Source organism: Eptatretus burgeri, chromosome 18 (genome assembly GCF_056783735.1).
Source record: "Eptatretus burgeri isolate ZD-2024b chromosome 18, Ebu_testis_v1, whole genome shotgun sequence".
Taxonomy (NCBI): Eukaryota; Metazoa; Chordata; class Myxini; order Myxiniformes; family Myxinidae; genus Eptatretus; species Eptatretus burgeri.
Window position 1 is genome coordinate 29,371,001 of NC_140978.1, and position 21,700 is coordinate 29,392,700.

The window sequence follows — 21,700 nt, forward strand, 5'->3', positions numbered from 1 at the left end:
ACCCTGTCCTTTTGTTTCGCGGGAGGATTAAATGTGTACGTTGTGACGTCTGTAGTTAGATTTTACATCCAACGAAACCTCCAACAAGCCATCTAACAACCAACAACCATCCCATCTGCATGACCCAACCTGCCCATCACGCGCCATCACCACCCGTTGGCTGCTCGTACCTTGACTTGCCAAGAGGGGGCCTCGCGGTTCCAGTCCTCGGCTCGTAGTTCTTGTATGGCTTTTTCAGCATTGACCCTGTTACTCTTCGCGAGCGAAGCCACGTGGAGGAATAACTGGGGTCTCCGAACAGGGCCCACAGCTCCGCCCCGTTAGGGTGCGGCCGAAGGCCAATGAGGGACAGACAGCGAGATGATTCTCGCCAAGGCCCTTCCCCGTGTGGGAGGAGATATATATCCCTGAGCAGACTCGGTTATCGTTGGCGTTGGCGCTGGGAGATCTCGAGTACTTGACTGGTGACAAGTTCGTTGACGGTGGTTGGGCTGGAGAGTGAGTGAACCAGCCTGTTCGTGGAGCCTTGGTGGGTTCCTTCCGCGACCCTGATCTCTGCTTCGGAGCTCCGATTGCTCCACGCGGCTGCAGCCACGAGCCACGAGTCCCACACGTGCGGCTGGGACCTTCGACGACCCACAGGTGCCCATCCAAATTCTGACCCCCAGCTCGTCTCTCTCATCGGCTGGAGGGTCCAATAAAAACTCTGGCGTTTCTTTTATTTTTGTGTTTGTGACTGTGTGTGGGCCTGTCTATAAGTGGAATTGTTTAAGTGTTTATTTCATCATTGTAAAGACTGCATTGCATTTTCGCTATAAGTCTCGCCTCTTCTGTCTTTTGAGTTTATTGTAAATAAATTATTAGAAATGTTCCCAGCTCATTTCCGTCCTTTCTTTATTTGGTCCAGCATGGTCCAGGTATGAGTTCAGATGGGGTTTCATCCCCGATAATCCGTTAATCCTAGCCAGCATGGCTTTCGCAGTTTCCGCTCGGCTGTGACCGAGCCGGAGTTGGTAGTCGCTCGTTGGAACTCTACCGCAGTCGGTAGAGTGACCTGGTTCGAGAAAGACGTGCCGAGGGTGGGAATCCCCGGTAGCCAAGACTGCCTGGTTACTTAGGTATATTGGAATCTCGACAATTAACCCTACCCAACGCGGTTGTGATATTGGCGTTTCACGGTCGATTAATCGACCCACCAGCTTTGGAGTTATTCGGAGTGACGGCCGACAATTCCGGGGAGGCTGGTGGAGACAACGCAATTTTCCCTACCTAACGGTCATTCTTGCCACTGACCCCTGGCCCACAACAATATATATTTATAATATTTATATTTATCTATATTTATATTTATCTACATATATATATATATATATATATATATATATATATATATATATATATATATATATATATATATATATATATATATATTTCAGTTGAAATAAAAGAAAAGTTTTAAAATCTGTCAAAAACAAAACATTGAATTGGAAGTTTACCACTGTTGATGCATTTTGAATGCACTGTAATTTTCACTATCTTATTTAATTACACACTGTCTTATTACATTAGTTCTTCGAGCTTTTTGTTCATGTTGTTTATGACGTCCTTAAAAAGGGTAAGTTTCCTGTTTGGAATGATTTTCAATTATTTTTCACTTACAGACGCACAGACAGAGTGAATTAATTGCTTTCCCCCATTTTCCGCGAAACTCGCGGGGTAACAATCCATGACAATGCCATGGCTGTCAGAAAACGAGAGGAATCAAATCATCAGACAACTTCAAGCATGGTCTTCCATTAGCCATGTTGGAAGGCTTTTTTAAAGGGGAACTCAAACGCAATTTTATTTCTTGAAAACCATTAAGAATCATTAATCACGGTCTAATTTGAAGGGGAAAAAAAATTGATTTTTTTTTTTTTTTGTCAATCACAAAGTGTTGAAAAAATCCCAAGAGTGTAGATTTTGGATTTTGCCAGTGATGTCACACTGTGATCCCACCTTGATACAAACGGCGGTTTTACATTGAGAAACAGTGCACATCGAGTTTGGATTCCGATACTGCTTCCACCGTCATCAGCAACTCTGAAGGTTCTCAGAATCGGTGGCATTTTGAAGAAACTATTGGAGACAAAATTAGTGATGGAAATGCTCTCGGGTGAATTGTGGAGCCGAATCGTTTTGAGCCTTTTCCGAGCGATTCAGAGGAAGGAGGCAGAAGTGTTCATGAAGATGAAAATGCTGGTCACATGATCAATTCAGCTCAGTCAGGTTTGATTTTTCCATTCAGTTGATGGCTTTATAAGGGAGGTAGTTTGTATTTATTGATAAATCGGTTTATATATTACTCGAGCAGAAATACCCATCATCGCATGGCAGCATGGGCACCGCCAAGCACACTCGGACATCACGGACAAAATGGGTGACAAATGCTTTGTCCCACTGTCGCAAGCTGACCAGGTGTCTTGTATGTTACGGGATCATCCCATTTCATACTTTTCCCAGACGCCATTTGTGTCCGTGCCGTGTCTCACCATCATGTCCGTAAGGTGTCAATATCCCTCCCTCGTGGATGGGGATTGTGGTGGGTATTGTGGAGGGTTTGTGTGTGTGGGATGGTGGGGCGGGAGACCCTGAAAGTAATTTAGCGTCATAGGTCAAATCATTTCGGAGGAGTAGATGATACATCCGTTCTTTATCGCCACTATAAATTGATTGTGGTTCATTCGATTTGCAGAAATTTGTGTTGATAATGGATTTTTTTTTGAGGTGCTCTTATTGTAAATGCTGGGCAATGGCAACAGGTGTTTGATTCAACTCGAACTGGCAACAGCTGTTTGATTCAACTCGAACTGCAACAGGTGTTTGATTCACCGTTCAAAAGAATATTTAGTCCTTTATTGGCATTTGGGCACAATCCTGGATGGGTTGCCACTCCGACACAGGATACCAGCATGCTGGCACTCATTTTGCCGACATCAGAAGGATGACAGACTGAGTTAACCCCACATGGTATTAATCCAATAGCTGAGCGGGATTTGAACTTAGGACCCTAGGATCCAAATCCCACCACCCGAACCATTAAGCCAAAACCAGACACATTGAGACTCGGCATATTTGGAGAAATTCGAAAACTCTTCGCTGTTTGAGTTCAATCGCACTGCGATGTAACCCTTGAACAATATGGAAGTGGCGCTCGCTTTCATGGTGAGACGTCATGGCTAATCATGAAGAATAAGAATATTTTGTCTTTTCATTGCAAAATTACCTCCTTTACAATTCAGAAATCGGAAAAAGACATTATATATCTTTTGTGGGGGTATCAAGGGAAAAATTATCATTGAGGTGGTTTGAGCATTTGGATTCCCCTTTAATGTGAGGAAAGGAACCATTTATGACCTCAGAAGATGCGATTGAGCCACTGGATTAACAAGAGGTATGCCAAGAAGTGTACGTCCCAGGATAACTACTCCCACCCTGGACCGATACATATGCACGGACCATCTAGGCAATTGGTTTCATACATCCCAAAGTACTCCAAACACACTCCCTGGACCTCGCAGGATTAGTGTCAACACCATCTTGCAGCGTCTCTGTGATTCAAAGACCCATGCTTGTCGTCCTGTTCATCATCCAAGACTTGCACCGCAACGCATCAAAGTATGCTTGCAGTGAGCACATCGCCACATCCGATGCACATGGAGGCAATGGACAAGTGGTACATTCAGTGACAGATCGAGGTTTCTCCTCACAAGGCATGATGGCCATGCATGGGTCTTCAGAAGACACAATGAGCCAATCTGTGTCAGGGAAGACAAATTTTGGATGTGTAAGTGTCTTGATGTGGGTGCTATTTCTTGAACCTTTCACACCAACTTGCTTCATATTCATGCCAATCTGACGACAGCAAATCGATATATTAATGAGGTCTTACAGCATCATTTGTGGCCTACGCATCAACAACATGTTCCAGGAAACATCTTTGTACACGATAATGCTTCTGCTCACAGAGCTTTTCAAACAAATGTTCTCATCAATGCCAACGTCAATGTCCTGACACCCTGGCCTTCCAGCTCACCGGATATATCTCCAATTGACATCTCTGGGATATCACCTTATCGCTGCATTTGAACCTTGCCAAGACAGCCACGGGCTCTCGATTAGTTGGAACGTGAGCCGATTCGGGTATGGCATGCCATTCCCCAGGCTCAGGTTCGAGTGCTCTTATGGTCAGTGAGATGACGGCGTAATGCAGTTATTGCTGCCAGAGTTGCATACACCCAGTATTGAGATTGTTACTTCCATGATGGATCCCACTGTGAAAACATTCGCCGCAACGCAGCATTCCGTGATGAGGTCACAATGAAATGAACATGTCATCACTTCAGCATTTATCTGTATCCCATGATATCATGTAGATAAATGTCATTGACAGAATTTTATTTATTTATTTATTTATGGTGGAGAGTGTATTACAGAATCTTCCTTCCTGTCTTTATTGTACTGTCACCACAATAATAGTGGCTCCCATTGGTGAACGAGTCAAAGGAACATTTAGTGGTCGTCAATAGGTTGTCCGTGGTGTTATTTTTGCTCATGTTTTAAATTTTATTTGATGTGCTGTCTTTCCATGACATGGATATGTTAAATTAATGATGATAACGAATCTACATCTTTCATCGTATCTCACGGAATTTTACCTTTGCAGGTTCTCCAAACATTTTCCCAATCCCCTTTAATGTTTCATTCTTTCTCTTGTGGTTTTTTTTTCATTAAAGTTTACCCTTTCGGCCATATTTTATGGGATTTAAGGTTTCTTGGGACAAGGTCACAATACGTCGATCCCTTAGCCCAGAAGCCTGTGGATAGTATATTCATCCTGGACTGATGAGTTTGGAAGCCGTCCCTCCTGCCCCCATCTGTCCGCCTGCTTGTCCCTAGCCGATATAGCCTTAGTAGTTTACTGCCTGACCACCTGCTTAGCTCAAATAGGCTTTTCTCAACCCCAGGGACCATCTCTTTCATATCACCCTTTCTCTCTCCACCCTCACTCTCTGCACCGTTGCACTCTCACGTCTCTCGTCACAGTCCGGTTCCCTCGTGCCTCCCACACAAAGCTATTATGACTCCATTACCACCCGCCCCATGGGACCCCAAGCCCTTGACCTTGTTTTCATACGGAGTAAGATGACCGTTGGCTGACCGAAACATTGAAGCAGGATTTTGTTGCTTGTTGCTGAGTTGTTTTCATGTGGTGTCGTGTGGAGATCTTGAGTGTTGTAGACCTTTTAAAAAAAAAAATTTTCTGCTGCGCACCACTACTGGCTGCTTGGGCCGCAACTGCATTGGATGGAGATTGGCATTAATCTTTCACTTGCAGCAGAAATTCGTTGCTCGTATTTTGAGTTTTAAATTATTTATTTGTCAGGATTTTTGTAAATCAATTGGTGAGTCGACTTTACTGATTTAGGTTTTGGAGATCTTAACCAACCCCTTTGTTTCCTGTTTTACATTCCTCTCAAAGATTCATCTTCATTTTACAGTACTTCTAAAATCATCATTTTACTGACACCACAATTGTCCTGCACCCCACATGGTTGGCACCCTGTCCGACACCTTGCTTGTCTCTTTGATTCCTGACACCCCACCTGTGCGGCTCCCGACATCCCGCCCACCTGTCCGACTGCACCAAGTTCATCAGACTACAAAATAAATTTGCCCGCAGGGTGCAAATACAAAGGAGATGTTCATTGCCAATCAGTCGTTTACTTGCAAAATGTGTCACGTGAGTCGTATCGAGTGTTTATAGGGAAAAGCATGGTGAAGCATGTGACAGTATAATGGAATGTCTGGGAAGCAAATACAGTTGTGTATCGAAACGTAAACTCCAATACACAATCATCGTGAATTGGAATTGCACGGAACACAAAATTCATCGGTAGTTATTGTAGTTGATGAGAGAACAATGACCTTGATGAGATTTGCTTATCCACACAATTTTCTTTAGCAGGCGGCGGGATGTGGGTGTTGCTGAGCATTGCTAGCATTTAGTTCCCATCCCAATTTGTCCTGAGAAAATGTTGCTGGTCCTTCTCTTTAAAACACCATAGTCCCTCTGAGGTTGGCTGTCGAGGGACGCTACTCCGTAAGGCCAGTATCCCTATCGAGCTGCAATGCAATGTGGATGTATATGCAAGTCCCGATGTCGTGGAACCTGTAGGTGGTGCGGTTCCCAGCATGACATCACCTGTGATTCTTGGTGGGACAGATCCTCAACATCTACCAACTAATGCTCGCTGATGGGACACCTGGCTTAACGTCCATCCCCTATGCCACCCTGACGGGAAGAAACACACATGGAAACCAGGAAGGCAACTTTGAATAATTTTAGAAAAGCCTCATAAGCAGACAGCTCAATGTCGGGTAGCAGTAAGTATTACAGTTCAATATAATCTTTGGAACCATTAATTAGGGACATGATTTATGAATCTAAGGAAGTAGTGCTTACATTGCAGAGAGGTCTAGTTGAGATTTGTTTCTTTTATTAATGTCCCCCCTCGCCCCCTCTCCCCCATCTCCTCTCCAAGATCACCGCAGAATATCCTGCAGCGATGGATTTTCATTATGTTTCCTCTCCTCAAGAGATGAGGAGAGTCGTCTTATTTTTTTGCTCTATTCCTTTCCTTTCCTTTTCCTTTTCTTTCTTTTTCTTTCCAACAAAGTACAATCACACACCATTCTTGCATTTCTAAGCCAATCTTCTTCAAATTTGTCATTGTGCCCGATGAACTTTCGTCCAATATATTTTGGCTCCCTGTTCCGATTTTAATGGGTCAAGGGTGTAAAAGTAAAAATCACACATTTTACCTTGCCATTCCCTTATATTTGAGTCAACAGAGAAGAGATTAGGCACAAACGACAGGAAAGCAGGGAAACATTTTGGATTAGGGTCGTTTTCAGGATTATACGTGGGGCAGAGTTCCGTATCGGTCATTAATGAAGGATTTTGGGCTGCCAATTTTTTTTAGTTTTGGGGGATACTGAGTCCGTGCTCATGGATGAGCTCGTACACACAAGGGACCAGGGTATGACAGAACGAAAAGAACATTGGAAGTAGAGGGAGGGGAAACAACAACAGCAGGGTAGAGGGATAAAATAGAGGGAGACTTTGAAGAATAAAGGACATTGGGGAGAATGAAAGCAGGGGTGGGGGTGTAGGGGAGGGTGGGCTGATGCAAACTATCACACTCGTCTTTTATGGCCTGATTTGACATTTGACCCCTATAGTAAACATTGTGGCCATCTGTTTTATTTGGTCACCTGCATGATATGGCCAAAATGCTCAACATTCAGGGTTGCATGGAGCAATATTTTGAGATGTGCAATAACTAATTTTGGGACCACTTTCAGCAATACCATTTGCATTGGTATACCAACATTTTCTGATGTTTTCATGAATTTTGTTCAGTTCTGGTTTTTAGCTCATCTGGACGTATTTCTGGGGAGCTTATGGGATGGCATGTTGTCCGTCAGTCCGTCTGTCCGTCCGTCTGTCCACAAATATTCAACTTCTTCTCTGAAACTCCACACACAATTTCGATGAAACTTTGCCACAACGTTCTTCACCATGTATGTACCAAAGTTTGTTCACGGCATTAAAAAATTGGGCCCTAAGGGAGTCTATGGGGGTTGCCACCAAAATTAGGTGTTCGCTTTCTTCTCAAAAACTACATATGCAGTTCTGATGAAAATAGACCACAACCTTCATTACCCATGACATCCCAAAGTTTGTTCACTTTGGGATTTAAAAACACTGGGGTCTGAGGGGGTCTACGGGAGGAGTTTACGGAGGGAGTTTATGGGGGGTCCCCCCTCCCCCAAAATAGATATTTGCTTTCTTCTCAGAAACTACACACAGACACACACAATTCTGATGAAACTTCAGCACAACCTCCATCAGGTCTGATGTCCAAAAGTTTGTTCACAACATTCGAAAAATTGGTCTCTGTGGAGAAAAAAGGGTGGTGCCCCCCAAAATATGTTTTCTTTCTTCTCCATTACATATTTTGTGGATCATCCACACCTACCAGTGGTTCCTTGGTTATCTTATCCAGCCACTACCAGGTGAGCACCCAGGGGTATTGCCCCTATGTTAAAGCTTTATAAGATAGCAGTTTTGATTTTACATGGGTCAAAGGTCAAAATCTATCAGAACATAGGCATGAGAATTTAGGGCTGCTACGACAGGAATGTTGCGCCCTGTTATGTACATTTTTTGTCTTGCTTGAGGAGTTCATATTAGGGGAGATGTTTGAATTCACTTGCGAATGTCTGCAATTCTCGTTTAACTCTAGTTCGATCTCGATAGTATCCCATGTTGTTGACTGTATCACACACGAGTCTTGTGAAAATGACTCCTAGTGGGTTAAAGATGTTTAATATTGCGTGATTATTTCCTTAATCAGTTTCAGCATAAGCATAAAGGTAATTAAATGTGATATTATATATGTATCACTTATGTTATAGTTCGACATCATCAACCTATCCCAATGTGTGTGTCTGATGTTATCAACCCATTTAACCCCATTTATTCATGTTTATACCTCTGTTATCTGTCATTTGTGTCTTCACTTTGCGCTTGTGCAGGTCCTAACTGCAAGTTTATGCTGCAAAATGAACCAAAGCCATTGTAACAGGGCAGTAATGGTTTAGAGTCTGAGGTGAGATGTCATGGAGAGGTTCACGTGACCAGCGCGTGAAACATGCAAACCTCTTCCATCAGTCCCCTCGTCGTATGACTATATCAATTGGTGGCGGCTCTAGTCCAGTATTAAGAGTCAGCATCGTCACAGGTGGAGAATGGCTGTGTGTACATGTTGTGACATCCCAGGGAGCTATACAACCCTGAGTGCCTGGTCCCACCAGTAAAATGTTCTGGCGGTTACATAATGGTGTGGGGCTTGTTTTCCTGGCATGGACTGGACTTATTCATTGCAGTAGAAGACATGGTTGATGCAGCACCCTACGTTACTGTCCTGAGCAATCAACTGCATCCCATGATGCAGTATTTCTTCCTTGCTGTGAGGGGTCAAACACTTGGAGCATGTCTTTCACTTTCGATCAAACACTTGGAACATGTTTTTCAATCCTGACAAATCTTACACTCTCACTATTTCTCTCCAAAAGGACCATGGACCATCTGGAAACCCCTCCCCCCCCACCATCTACTTTCTCAGCAATCCCCTTGAAGAAGTCCTTTCATTCAAGCGTTTGGGCTTCACTGCCACAATCTTTCCTGGGAAAGCCACATCTACATTTCCAAGCTGGCCTCGAAAGCCAGTCGCAGACTAGGCATCATACGTCATGCAAAGTCCTTCCTTGGCATACCGAAGCTTTTAACCACTTGCAAAGCTTTCATCTGCAGTCTGATTGAGTACTGCTCTTCGTTCTGGGGTGGTGTTCCTGCCTCACACCTAGCTTGATTTCACGCTGTGGAAACCAAGGCTTTTAGGATCACTGGTATCTCCTGCGATGAAGCTGAGTCTTTGGATTTCTCACTCTCTTACTGCAGGCAGGTCGGTGGTGTTTCTGTCTTCTACCTTCTCCTCTCCGGCCTTGCCTCCACCCCCCCCCCCGTCTCTTTTTTTCCTGCCTTTGGAACAAACTCCCACACTCTCTTCAATCCCACTCTTCCCTCCTTGAGAGGAGGTCTTCTCCAGGTCTTCTCCAGGTCTTCAAAGTAGCTGTTCACCACCATCTCTTATCCTCCCCCATTCAAAACCACGATATTTTTCTACCCCCATGAATCCACCCCAAACCCACCTTCAAATTCCCTGCTTTCCTTCCTGAAAGTCCCTGTTGTGTCCACCTTGTATACCCCGTGTACCCTGCCCTATCCCTTTTCCTTCCACAGACACCCTATTGTCTCTGTTCCTCACTATTTTGTGCTTCCCTCTCCCTCCCCTCTTGTCTCATGCCTTACTATATGTTCTGTGTATTAGCTCTTATACGAGCTCAACATGGTATACAAAAAAAATAATGGGCAATAATGGCAGTAATCTTTCAGGGCAATATTGCTCCAGTCCAGAGGAGCATGAGGACAAAGTTATCCATCTTCTATGAGCCTCCCAATCGCTAGACCTCAATCCCACAGAGCATTTGTGGGTCTGTCTGGAGAGCCACCAAAAACAGCGGTTTCCACCACCATCAAACCGATGTGAATTGGAAGATTTCCTTATCGAATAATTGTGCCACATTCGTGCAGAACAGTTCCAGACCCTTGTTGACTCCATGCCACGTCATATCCTTGCCATCCTGGATGCACATGTTGGCCCAATACCCTAATAAGTGACATTCTGTTGATGTTTCAATTTTTTTTTGTCCACAACCTGTCTATGCACGCACACAGAGGTGGATACTTTGAGACTTGCGAGGGCTCCGTTCCACCTTCTGAAACCCGCATATGAGATGTCAACCAACAACAACAATGACACAAACACACCAATGAGGCCTTGAGGCAGAGCAGAAGGGATGCAAGAGAGGACGCTATGGAGCAATAGACCACCTTCTACTAAACAAGGCCATACTCAAAAATTGCAACATGAAAATCACCAAATTATACGCAGCATGGATAGCTGACAAAAAAGCTTCTGATAGTGTCCCACATTTAAGGATGATAAAATGCATGCAATTGTACAATATCAACCCCAAATAATCATACCAGTTGAGAAAGCAATGGAGCTTTGGAATACGACATTGATGTTACAGCACTCGGAAGGAAAGATCAAAAAACCAGGGGAGAAGATACGTCATGGGATCTTCCAGGAAGACAGCCTTGTGGTCCTCCATATTACCTGGCCCTGGACCCACTTATCAACCTCATTAATGAGCAAGGACATGAATACACCCTGATGTCCAACAAGAGAACATCCAAAGAGACAAGAAAGGTGATACATACTTTACATGGATGATCTAAAACTCTTTGCACCAAATGATGAAACATTGTCAGAACAACTTAAATTAGTGAAACGTTACTCCAACAACATTCAAATGGAATTTGGCCTAGATAAGTGTGCAAATGCAGATTCATACAAAGCAGACCAACACAAACAGACAACATCAAAATTGACACAAACACAACACATGACCGAGACAACAAAGCATCACACAAATACCTTAGAGTAGAAGAGCGCCAGCAAATATGTCACAATGTTCAAAACAATTACCAAAGAATACCTGCATAAAACGAGGCTGATCCTGAAAACATACCTTTCTACAAGAAACAAAATCAAATCTATTAACCAACTCGTAATACCAGTAATCCAGTAAAACTGCGGAAAAAAATACTGGCCATAATCAGAAATGAGTAAACCAGATATCAAAACAAGGAAACTACTCACCATCCACAAAATGTTCGAGAAAAATCTATGCATCCTGAGAGTGTACCTGCCGAGACGAGAAGGAGGTGGGTGCCTGTTGGAACTCAACCAAGTGCACAGAAAGCCAACTACAGGATTGGCTGAATACATGAAAAGTGCATCAGACGACAAAATCCAATTTGTAAGCAAACACGAAGATAGCAAATCAGAGAATCAGAGAAGAGACCCCAACCCACCAAGCGAAAAAAATTTCCAAATTAGGTGTGAATGGAATATGTCACACATGAAACCAAAACACCAATGAATACAGCTCTAATGATTGCACAAAAGACAAAATAAAAACATCAAACAAAATATCAGCAGATAAACACCAACAACTGGGAAAAAAAGAAAAGAGCAGAAAGGTGTGTGTGTGTGTGTGTGTGTGTGTGTGTGTGTGTGTGTGTGTGTGTGTGTGTGTGTGTGTGTGTGTGTGTGTGTGTGTGTGTGTGTGTGTGTGTGTGTGTGTAAAGTTGGACAGATTGGGATGGACAAATAAGGCGGCTCTCTGGAATGGCGAAGAAGAGGTCATCTCAATGGGGATGGAGAATGAATCATGATAAATTCCCAAATCAAACACACTAGACCAATGGCTTGAAAAAGATGGCAGGACTGAGTTAATCAGACAAGTGTAGATTCTGCAAGTTCTCAACAAAAAGTACAAGCTACTTCCTATCGGCATGTAAAACACTCATCATGTCAGAGCAGCTATACACCCAAAGACACAACAGGGTATGTAGAGTAATCCACTGGCACATATGCAAAAGTTTCAATATCCCAGTTACAGAAAACTCATGGAAACATGAACGAAAAGCAATCACTGAAAACAAGGAAGTAACGCTCGCCGAGAGGTACGCACACTCGCTCGAAGCTGTCCAACATAGGATTGAATTCTGACCCAGCTATAAACCTGTCATCCTGGTGTTTCACAGGCAGGGTGATTCATCAATGTGTGCGCTGTTTCACGGATGTCAGAACTGCATGCCACATCTGGCGGAATCCTCTCCTCTCCTCTCCCCCTCCCCTCTCTCCTTCCTCCCTCCATCTCTCTCCCATCCTTCTCCCCCTCTCACAAACACCTCTCTCTCTCTCACACCCCTCTACTCTCTCTCACACACACCCCTCTCCCTCTCTCTCACACACACCCCTCTCCCTCTCCTCTCCCCCTCCCTCTCTCCCTCCTCCCTCTATCTCTTCCCATCCTTCTCCCCTCTCTCCCATACCTCTCCCTCTCTCTCTCTCACAGACAGCCCTCTCCCTCTCTCTCACACACACCCCTCTCTCTCTCTCTCACACACACCCTCTCTCTCTCTCTCTCTCTCTCTCTCTCTCTCTCTCTCTCTCTCTCTCTCTCTCTCTCTCTCTCTCTCTCTCCCACCCCTGTCCCTCTCTCTCTCTCTCCCACCCCTCTCCCTCTCTCTCTCCCACCCCTCTCTCTCTCCCACCCTCTCCCTCTCTCCCACCCTCTCCCTCTCTCCCACCTCTCTCTCTCTCTCTCCCACCTCTCTCTCTCTCTCTCTCTCTCTCTCTCTCTCTCTCTCTCTCTCTCCCCCCGCCCCTCTCCCTCTCTCTCCCACCCCTCTCACTCTCTCTCCCACCCCTCTCGCTCTCTCACTCCCACCCCTCTCGCTCTCTCTCTCCCACCTTTCTCGCTCTCTCTCCCACTCCTCTCCCTCTCTCTCCCACCCCTCTCCCTCTCTCTCTCCCACCCCTCTCTCTCCCACCCTCTCTCTCCCTCCCTCTCTCCCACCCCTCTCCCTCCCTCTCTCTCCCACCCCTCTCCTTCTCTCTTTCCCACCCCCCTCCCTCTCTCTCTCCCTCCGTCTCTCCCCCTGTCTCTCACCCCCCTCTCCCTCTCTCTCACACTCCTCCCTCTCTCCCATCCCTCTCCCTCTCTTTCATACCCCTCTCCCCTCTCTCACATACCTCTCCCACCTCTGCCTCCCTTTCTGCCCCATTAATATTCCTGTCAGCAAAGCGACAGGTTTTATTTGTTCAAATATATATATATATATATATATATATATATATATATATATATATATATATATATATATATATATATATATATATATATATATATATATATATATATATATATATATATGGAGCCTGGTGTTGGCACAGTGGTTAGGGCAGCAGCTTGGGATCCAAAAGGTCCTGAGTTCAAGCCCCGTTGGACCACTGAATTAATACACTAGGGGGTTGACTCAGCCTGTCATCCTTCCGAGGTCGGCGAAATGAGTACCAGTGTACTGGGCCGGTGTACACTACAGTTAAAATAGGTGTACCATATCCCTGTGTCGTAAGAGGCGACCAGGGTTGCGTCAGGAAGGGCATCCGGCGTAAAACATGTGCCAAATCATTATGCGGATCATACGGATGATCCGCTGTGGCGACCTGAAAGGGAGCAGCCGAAAGAAGAAGAAGATATATACATATATATATATATATATATATATATATATATATATATATATATATATATATATATATATATATATATATATATATATATATATATATATATATATATATATATATATATATATATATAATGCTCTTTCTAACCATTGACTCACTCACTCACTCACGCACTCACTCAGTGATATTAAAGATACCTTCCTGGTGATGTAGAAAGCTAAAATGTTGCATGCCAATGAACATCAAAGCCAGTACCCGGGAAAAATTCCCAGTATTGTCGGACAACATCCATAAATGAAAATATAAATAAATTAAAAAAAATGCATGTGACCGACCCGAGATAATATGGGGAAGCACGGTAATTTTGTGTGCCGACAGACATCAAAGCCAACACACCAGGAAAAATCGCAGAACTGTCGGAAAGCATTCTAAATGAAAATAAATGAATTAAAAATCAAATGCAGGTGAGCGATCCGAGAAATTGGAAAGCACGTTCTGTATGCTTACACGATGTGTAAGCGCACCTCAGGTAGGTGTGTGTGTGTGTGTGTGTGTGTGTGTGTGTGTGTGTGTGTGTGTGTGTGTGTGTGTGTGTGTGTGTGTGTGTGTGTGTGTGTCTGTCTGCAATGCGAGGCTCCACAGCACGAACCAGCGAACCGATTTCGATGAAACTTTGCCAACAGGTGCCATATGGTCTGGGAATGTGCGCGTTTGAATTCCGTTGCCCAGCAACCACCCGTTACTGTGCAGCGGCCGAAAAACCGTGTACAGTATTTTCAATACTTGTCCTTCAGTTTTGAATGTAGAGAAATGAGACCGGAATTAAACACTTCGAGATATTTAGAAAATTTTACTTGAGCCGATTTTTGATTGAGGTTTTATTTTTCAAATGGTAGTTCTTCAAAAATCGGGTGTCTATTTACCGTCATTTTTTATGAGGGGCTTAGGAAAGTGGGCGGAGCTTAGGGAAAGTGGACTGGTTGATGAAAAGTGGGAGTGGCGTAGGTAGGTGGGAGTGGCATAGGAAAGTGGGCGTCGTGGCTTATAGAAAGTGGGCGTGGCTTATGAAAAATATTGTGTGGCTCAGGAGGTGTGGTCAAACAAGAGCATTGAGAGAAGTTTATCGGGTTTTCTGTGTGTGTGTGTGTGTGTGTGTGTGTGTGTGTGTGTGTGTCTGTGTGTGTATGTGTGTGTGTGTGTGTGTGTGTGTGTGTGTGTGTGTGTGTGTGTGTGTGTGTGTGTGTGTGTGTGTGTGTGTGTGTGTGTGTGTGTGTGTGTGTGTGTGTGTGTGTTTGTCTGCAACTCGAGGCTCCACAGCACAAATCAGTAAACCGATTATTTTTCAAATGGTTGTCCTTCAAAAATAGGGTGTCAATTTACCGTCATTTTTTATGAGTGCCAGTTGGCAAAATACAAAATAGGAAAAATCTTGCCAGGCAGAGGAACAATTGTATGTGAACCAATACGACTTGGCAATGCATCTTCGTGGGTGGATCGGTCAGAATGAAAAGCATCGTATCCAGCGCTTCGATCCTAGCGAATCCCTCGTCGCCTACCGGCTTGTGTATATATATATATATATATATATATATATATATATATATATATATATATATATATATATATATATATATACATATATATATATATATATATATATATATATATATATATATATATATATATATACATATATATATATATATATATATATATGTGGGTGGGTCTTTCTTCAACACCTATATTTTTATATACACATTAGATGACCCGTGAACCCGTTGGGTTCCCATTGTGACAGCGGTTGATGAAACAAAAATCATTTCAAGGAAAAAAGAAGATAGCTCCAGCGAACTATACCACTGAGGTTGTTTGCATTGATCAAATTCTCCCGAAGAGTACTTGACTGAATTGGGAATTGATTTTTAAATAATTTTTTCGTTGCCCGATTTTAATGAAACTTGACACTGCACACCACAGGCGAATGGTGAGTTAGGTGGCCCAAAAATTTTTGCACTTTCTTGTTCCATTTTGGCCGTATTTCGGGAACATACATACATACATACATACAAGATGAGAGCTTCAGTAATATATATATATATATATATATATATATATATATATATATATATATATATATATATATATATATATATATATATATATATATATATATATATATATATATATATATATGGTTCTTTTGTCGTGTTTTTGTTGCTTATTTAATTGCATGTGTGTTTTATTATAATAAATGTCCTTGTTTGAATGTAAACCTGCTTGTTTCGTCCATTCCCTCATTGACTGAACAATTCGTGTGTTGGGAGTTCGAAAGCCGTTGGTTTGCTGTAATAGGGGGACATTTGGACCGACGGTTCTCGGCGATTACGCCGCTCGGAATCGCGCACGGACAAGCTCGCCTCAGCGGTTTGTTCCGTACGAGATCCGTCGAGGGTGGAATACCCCGGTAGTTGGATCACGTGGGTATTTAGGTACATTGAAGATTGACAATCGACCCTACCCCACGTGATCTGACGATTGGCGTATTTCAGTTCTTGTACAAGGACCCGTCGCTCGGAGTTATCCGGGCAGCGATCTATATTCCGGGCGATCGGTCGGGCCGACTCGACCTGCGGCTCCATTCAGAGCAGTCAGTTGGCGGCTGACCCACGGCTTGTAACAATATATACATATATATGTATATGTTTATGTATATTATATTGATTAGGTGAGAGCTAATTGGTTATTCCCTCTTTTCAAAGGTCAGAGATGTGGGTGGGTCTTTCTTCATCAATATATATATATATATATATATATATATATATATATATATATATATATATATATATATATATATATATATATTCTGTAGCCTGGAAGTTCTCTATCGGAATACTGTGCAGCTCCATTGAATGTCCTCATTTGATTGATCAGCCTCATTCCTATTATCAGAGTTCATTGTGGTTTTTGTTTTTAACCAAAGGAAAGAAACAAAATCACAATGATCAGGTGATTATGGAGTTTGAATTGGACCCAGAATCTTAGACTTGCCCAAATCTCACACACATCTGCCACACAACAATTCCAGTTGTTTGTTTTCATGAAGTCTTCGAGTTATCCTACCTTCACACCATTCACTTCTGTATCTCCTTTCCCACATACCCCCAACTCACAGGTTTTCCTCAAGGATGAACGCATCATCGGCATGGTACAGGCTGGAGGCCTCTCAGTCGCTGACATGCGTGAAACCTTCCGCAGACAGGTGCCACAGCTTCGTTTTAAGTCTTCATGATGTTGCGTGGTGGTCATTGAAGGATGGAATTGTTGTTGGTACCATCAGATTGTTCAACTATTTGTTTTTTTTAATGTTTGGTGCCATTGTGATGTTGAAGGATTTCACGTGTGTGATCATAGGGTAGTGTAAGGATTTGTTTGCAATGCTACTGGCTAGTTTTGTCGGTTCCATCAGGTTGTGAAAAGGATTTTGCGTCAGTACCTTCAGTTAGTGATCTGAACTATCATGGTCGAATTAAACTTCCTTGATGAAAACCCAGAGAAATGTAGAGAATGTCCCTAAAAAATCATCACATTGTTGATGGCAATTGAGGAATCTTGACGATCAAGAGGAAAACAAAGCAGCAACACCAGTTGAAGAAGTTGTCAAGAACAGGTGCAAAAGTCACATACATCGTATTAAATCCTCCATCTTTCTATCCGTACAAAGCACAAAGGAGCATAAACGCTGACCTGGACTGTTGTTCATCCTTGTAACCAAGCTCGTCTGTGTTGATACAAAAAATCCATTTTCATTACTATTCATGGTGTTCTCGAGCTTTGGACATAAACGTGCCCAATCTGGGTGGAAGCAGTCGTACGCGTCGTCGAAGACCTCACGGGCTGACAGGATGGCCTGGAGGTATGCGCACTCGCCGCTAAGCTGTTCAGCTTGGGTTTGAATCTCGACCCAGCTATTTTTAACTGTCATCCAGGTGTTTCACATGCAGGGTGATTCGTCAATATGTGTGCTGTCCCTCGGATAGATGTTGAACGGGTGTCCTGTCTGCCACCAGCATTCATTGGTAGGCAAGCTGTCCCTAACTGGCACCATGGCCAAAATTACGAATGCCTTCCCAAACTAGCAGATGGCATTTTATCAGCAGCACAGCAATGCCCTCATCGAATGATGCTACCCCACAGCTTTGTGCTGCAAATGAACGAGGAAGAAGATTAAAAAGTGTTTTTTAGGGTCGACATGCTTTTTATTGGTGCAGGATGACATTCATAATAATAGGCTTATTTTTCCCTAAAATGCTCTTTCATGTGGATGTTAATGATAGGCAACCATCGGCGTATTGTGAAGTCAATCATCTGTAGATTCCGAGAGGATCGGCGTTTTCATCGAGCAGAAAGTTCACAATTATTTGACGAAGCATCGTCTTTGCTTTCTCACTTCCCGCCATCTTGATTTTCCCCATATAATACGTGTTCAGGCAGGAAACGCGTGATTAAGGGTTTCGGTCACGATGAAGATAAGTTCCCTAAAATATCACTAATGCATGCACAGTATACTGCCCTGCCCTGTGTAAAACACACACGTAACCACCGGATCACCCAATACAAGGATTTTGACTGGAAGCGAATTGATCCGACATGTTGCGATGTCATTGCAACTCTATTTCTTATTGATTATGATGGATTGTTTAATTTTTAAGTTCATTGGCCCACTGTTTACCGTGTTCTTTGAATTCCCTTCTGGTCCCGTTCTGAAGTCCCATCACCATTTGTTGGAAGAGTATTGAGCTTGGAGAAAACAATTTCCCACTGGAAAGCAACATTTTAGACGTTGGATTCGGTGACGGGTATAATTACTGGGAGAGTCTGGAGGCGACTTGGCGCAGCAGGCTTTAGACAACGAGTTTTATTTTTGATGCTTCCATTCTGTTATTTTTTTCCTCACAAGCTGTGAAATCGAAGTGGCAAAAATTCCTCAAAACGTATCTTACAGGGTGCTGGCGCCATTGCTCCTCCAAATGGTGGGTTTTACACTTTCAATCAGACAGTGCCACCACATCTGTAGTTATGACGTAGCAAATGAATTTTCTTGTTTACGTAGATGTGACGCGCATCATGTCAGATGCATTTGACGCACACGATGCGTGAACGTGACAGTCAGACAGATTGCACGATCATTGAAAGTCCAGCATCTGCGATGTTGTTGAGATGATGGGATTAAAAGGTTAGAATTTCTTATCCCACTGAGTTTGGCTGCACCTGACCACCCGTTCACAATGCTGTCCCTAAAGCGATAATTTGTTTGCAGGTGATGCGGAGGATCCGCAACCTTCCTGAAATTGACGGATTGAGCAAGGACACGGTGCTCTCCTCGTGGATGGGGAAGTTTGAGACGATCGTCTCTTCTGCGTTGATGGGCCGTGAACCGAGCGCCGTTGAACCGGAGCCACGCAGGGTTTTGGGACGTGGTGGTGCTGGGTCCGCACCACCCGGCGTTGGCGGTGCTACCGAGCTGCTCATGAACAAGGAACAGCTTTATGACATGTTCCAGCAGATCCTTGGAGTGAAACGATTTGAGCATCAGCTTTTGTACAACGCCTGCCAGGTGCCACAGGCTAGGCCAGAGAGAAATGGTTGGGGAAAGTGGGATAGTGTGAAAGATGTGAGAAATGGGAAGGAAGAGGGAGTTGGAGGAGTGGGTGTGGATAAAATAAATATGTATATTTAAAGGAATGCTCTGTGGGGATGACAAATGATTAAAGGATGTTATCTTTGTGACTTTAATTATATATTTTTTACATTTTTTTTTTTTAACTTGCTCTCGTCAACTCGCAGCTTGACAATGCAGACGAGCAGGCAGCGCAGATCCGCCGAGAACTTGATGGGAGGCTGCAAATGGCTGAGCAGATGTCTAAGGTTTGTGAGCAGTCGTGTGGAAAACGATATACTGGTTTCGCTGAAGGACGTTTTGCTCGTTGTACACAACTCGGGCCTGTTTTAGTGATCCAAGTGCTCCAGATAAACAAGAAAGAACATGAATCGATTTCATATTGCTTCATTATGGAAAGTTTTACTTTCAGTTTTATCTTCTGGTATCAGGGATGTTGGTTTAGAGTTCATCTCAAGTCCCTCCATACCTTTCAGGATTTGCACTCGGACTCACTAATGAATGATTTGTACTTTGGCTCAAAAACCACTTGATTTGAGACTCCCATGAATAGGTTAGTGAACTCCCATGTCATAACGGTTTCCAATATTCAGGTGTAGAATATACTTTTATACTATAAGATCATTCCTCCTTCTAAACATATGTATATCACATTATATTAGTTATACCATTGTTCTGTAGCATTTTCTATGGGCTGTCTTCGAGGTATGCACACTCACCTCTAAGCTGTCCAGCATGGGTTTGAATCCCGACCCAGCTATAAACTGTCATCTCGGTGTTTCACACGCAGGGTGATTCATCGATGTGTGTGCTGTTCCTCGGATGCACGTTTAACGGGCGTCTCCATCTGCCGGCATTCATTGGTGGATGTTAAAAATCCCACGGCGTCCTTTGCAAAGAGTTGGCAAGCTATCGCCGGCCTCTCAACAAATTGCAAATCCTGGTCCTAACCAGCAGACGGCATTGCATTAGTGGTCCAGCCATGCCCTCAGCCAATCAATTTAAGATTTAATCAAAATGACACTACCCCACAACCTTGTGCTGCACACAAACAAAGAAATCGATATGGTGGTAAATGAGCGGTCTTCTTCCCATACAAACAGCAACTGACATCATTGTTCTTCCAGTTGATTGGCATGTTCACGTCAAATATTTGAGATTACGTTAATTGGTCGGGAGGTAGTTATGCTTTTTGCATTTAATGTTATTTATTTTGTAATTGTACCTTGGAAAGGGGTAGAGGGGGAGGAGGTGTGAAAATGTATAGATTGCACATTTCTTCAGGAGAGACGAGACTTTTCACTTCTCTGATGGATTTAATCAAAAGACAGCATGCTGAACTCACGAACATATTGCCTATCTGTCTTTGAGGCTCAATGAGGATGCAAAATGAAATGAAACAGTGAAAAAATGTCGTTTTTAGCTCGCCTGTTCGAAGAACATTTCCTTTCTAATGTTTTTTTTATCTACCACACTATTTTTTACTGATTACAATATACAAATACATATATTGCTTTAAAATTATTTGGATCAGACTTCACTGCAATGCTTTATAAAAAATATTATTAGACTAGTCTTTGAGCGTCAGTGTCAGTGTGAGCGTGGGCATGAAAATGTTAAAGTTATTCCTTTTCTAATGTTTTTATCTACCGCACTATTTTTTACTAATTACAATATACAAATACATATATTGCTTTAAAATTATTTGGATCAGACTTCACTGCAATTCTTTATAAAAAATATTATTAGACTAGTCTTTGAGCGTCAGCATCAGTGTGAGCGTGGGCATGAAAATGTTAAAGTTATTTCCTTTCTAATGTTTTTTTTTATCTACCACACTATTTTTTACTGATTACAATATACAAATACATATATTGCTTTAAAATTATTTGGATCAGACTTCACTGCAATGCTTTATAAAAAATATTATTAGACTAGTCTTTGAGCGTCAGTGTCAGTGTGAGCGTGGGCATGAAAATGTTAAAGTTATTCCTTTTCTAATGTTTTTATCTACCGCACTATTTTTTACTAATTACAATATACAAATACATATATTGCTTTAAAATTATTTGGATCAGACTTCACTGCAATTCTTTATAAAAAATATTATTAGACTAGTCTTTGAGCGTCAGCATCAGTGTGAGCGTGGGCATGAAAATGTTAAAGTTATTTCCTTTCTAATGTT

General features: G+C 42.9%; 1 protein-coding gene across 4 annotated transcripts in view; it reads left to right on the forward strand.

Annotated features, from left to right (window-relative positions):
* Nucleotides 1-21,700, forward strand: part of CADPS (calcium dependent secretion activator) — a 330,035-nt gene that overhangs the window by 69,196 nt on the left and 239,139 nt on the right. For all 4 annotated transcript variants that reach the window (XM_085863821.1, XM_085863819.1, XM_085863822.1 and 1 more), the window contains exons 3-5: nucleotides 17,011-17,097; nucleotides 19,156-19,452; nucleotides 19,683-19,763. In XM_085863821.1, coding sequence (XP_085719947.1) covers nucleotides 17,011-17,097; nucleotides 19,156-19,452; nucleotides 19,683-19,763 — 465 coding nt within the window. The remainder of the gene's footprint in view (nucleotides 1-17,010; nucleotides 17,098-19,155; nucleotides 19,453-19,682; nucleotides 19,764-21,700) is intronic.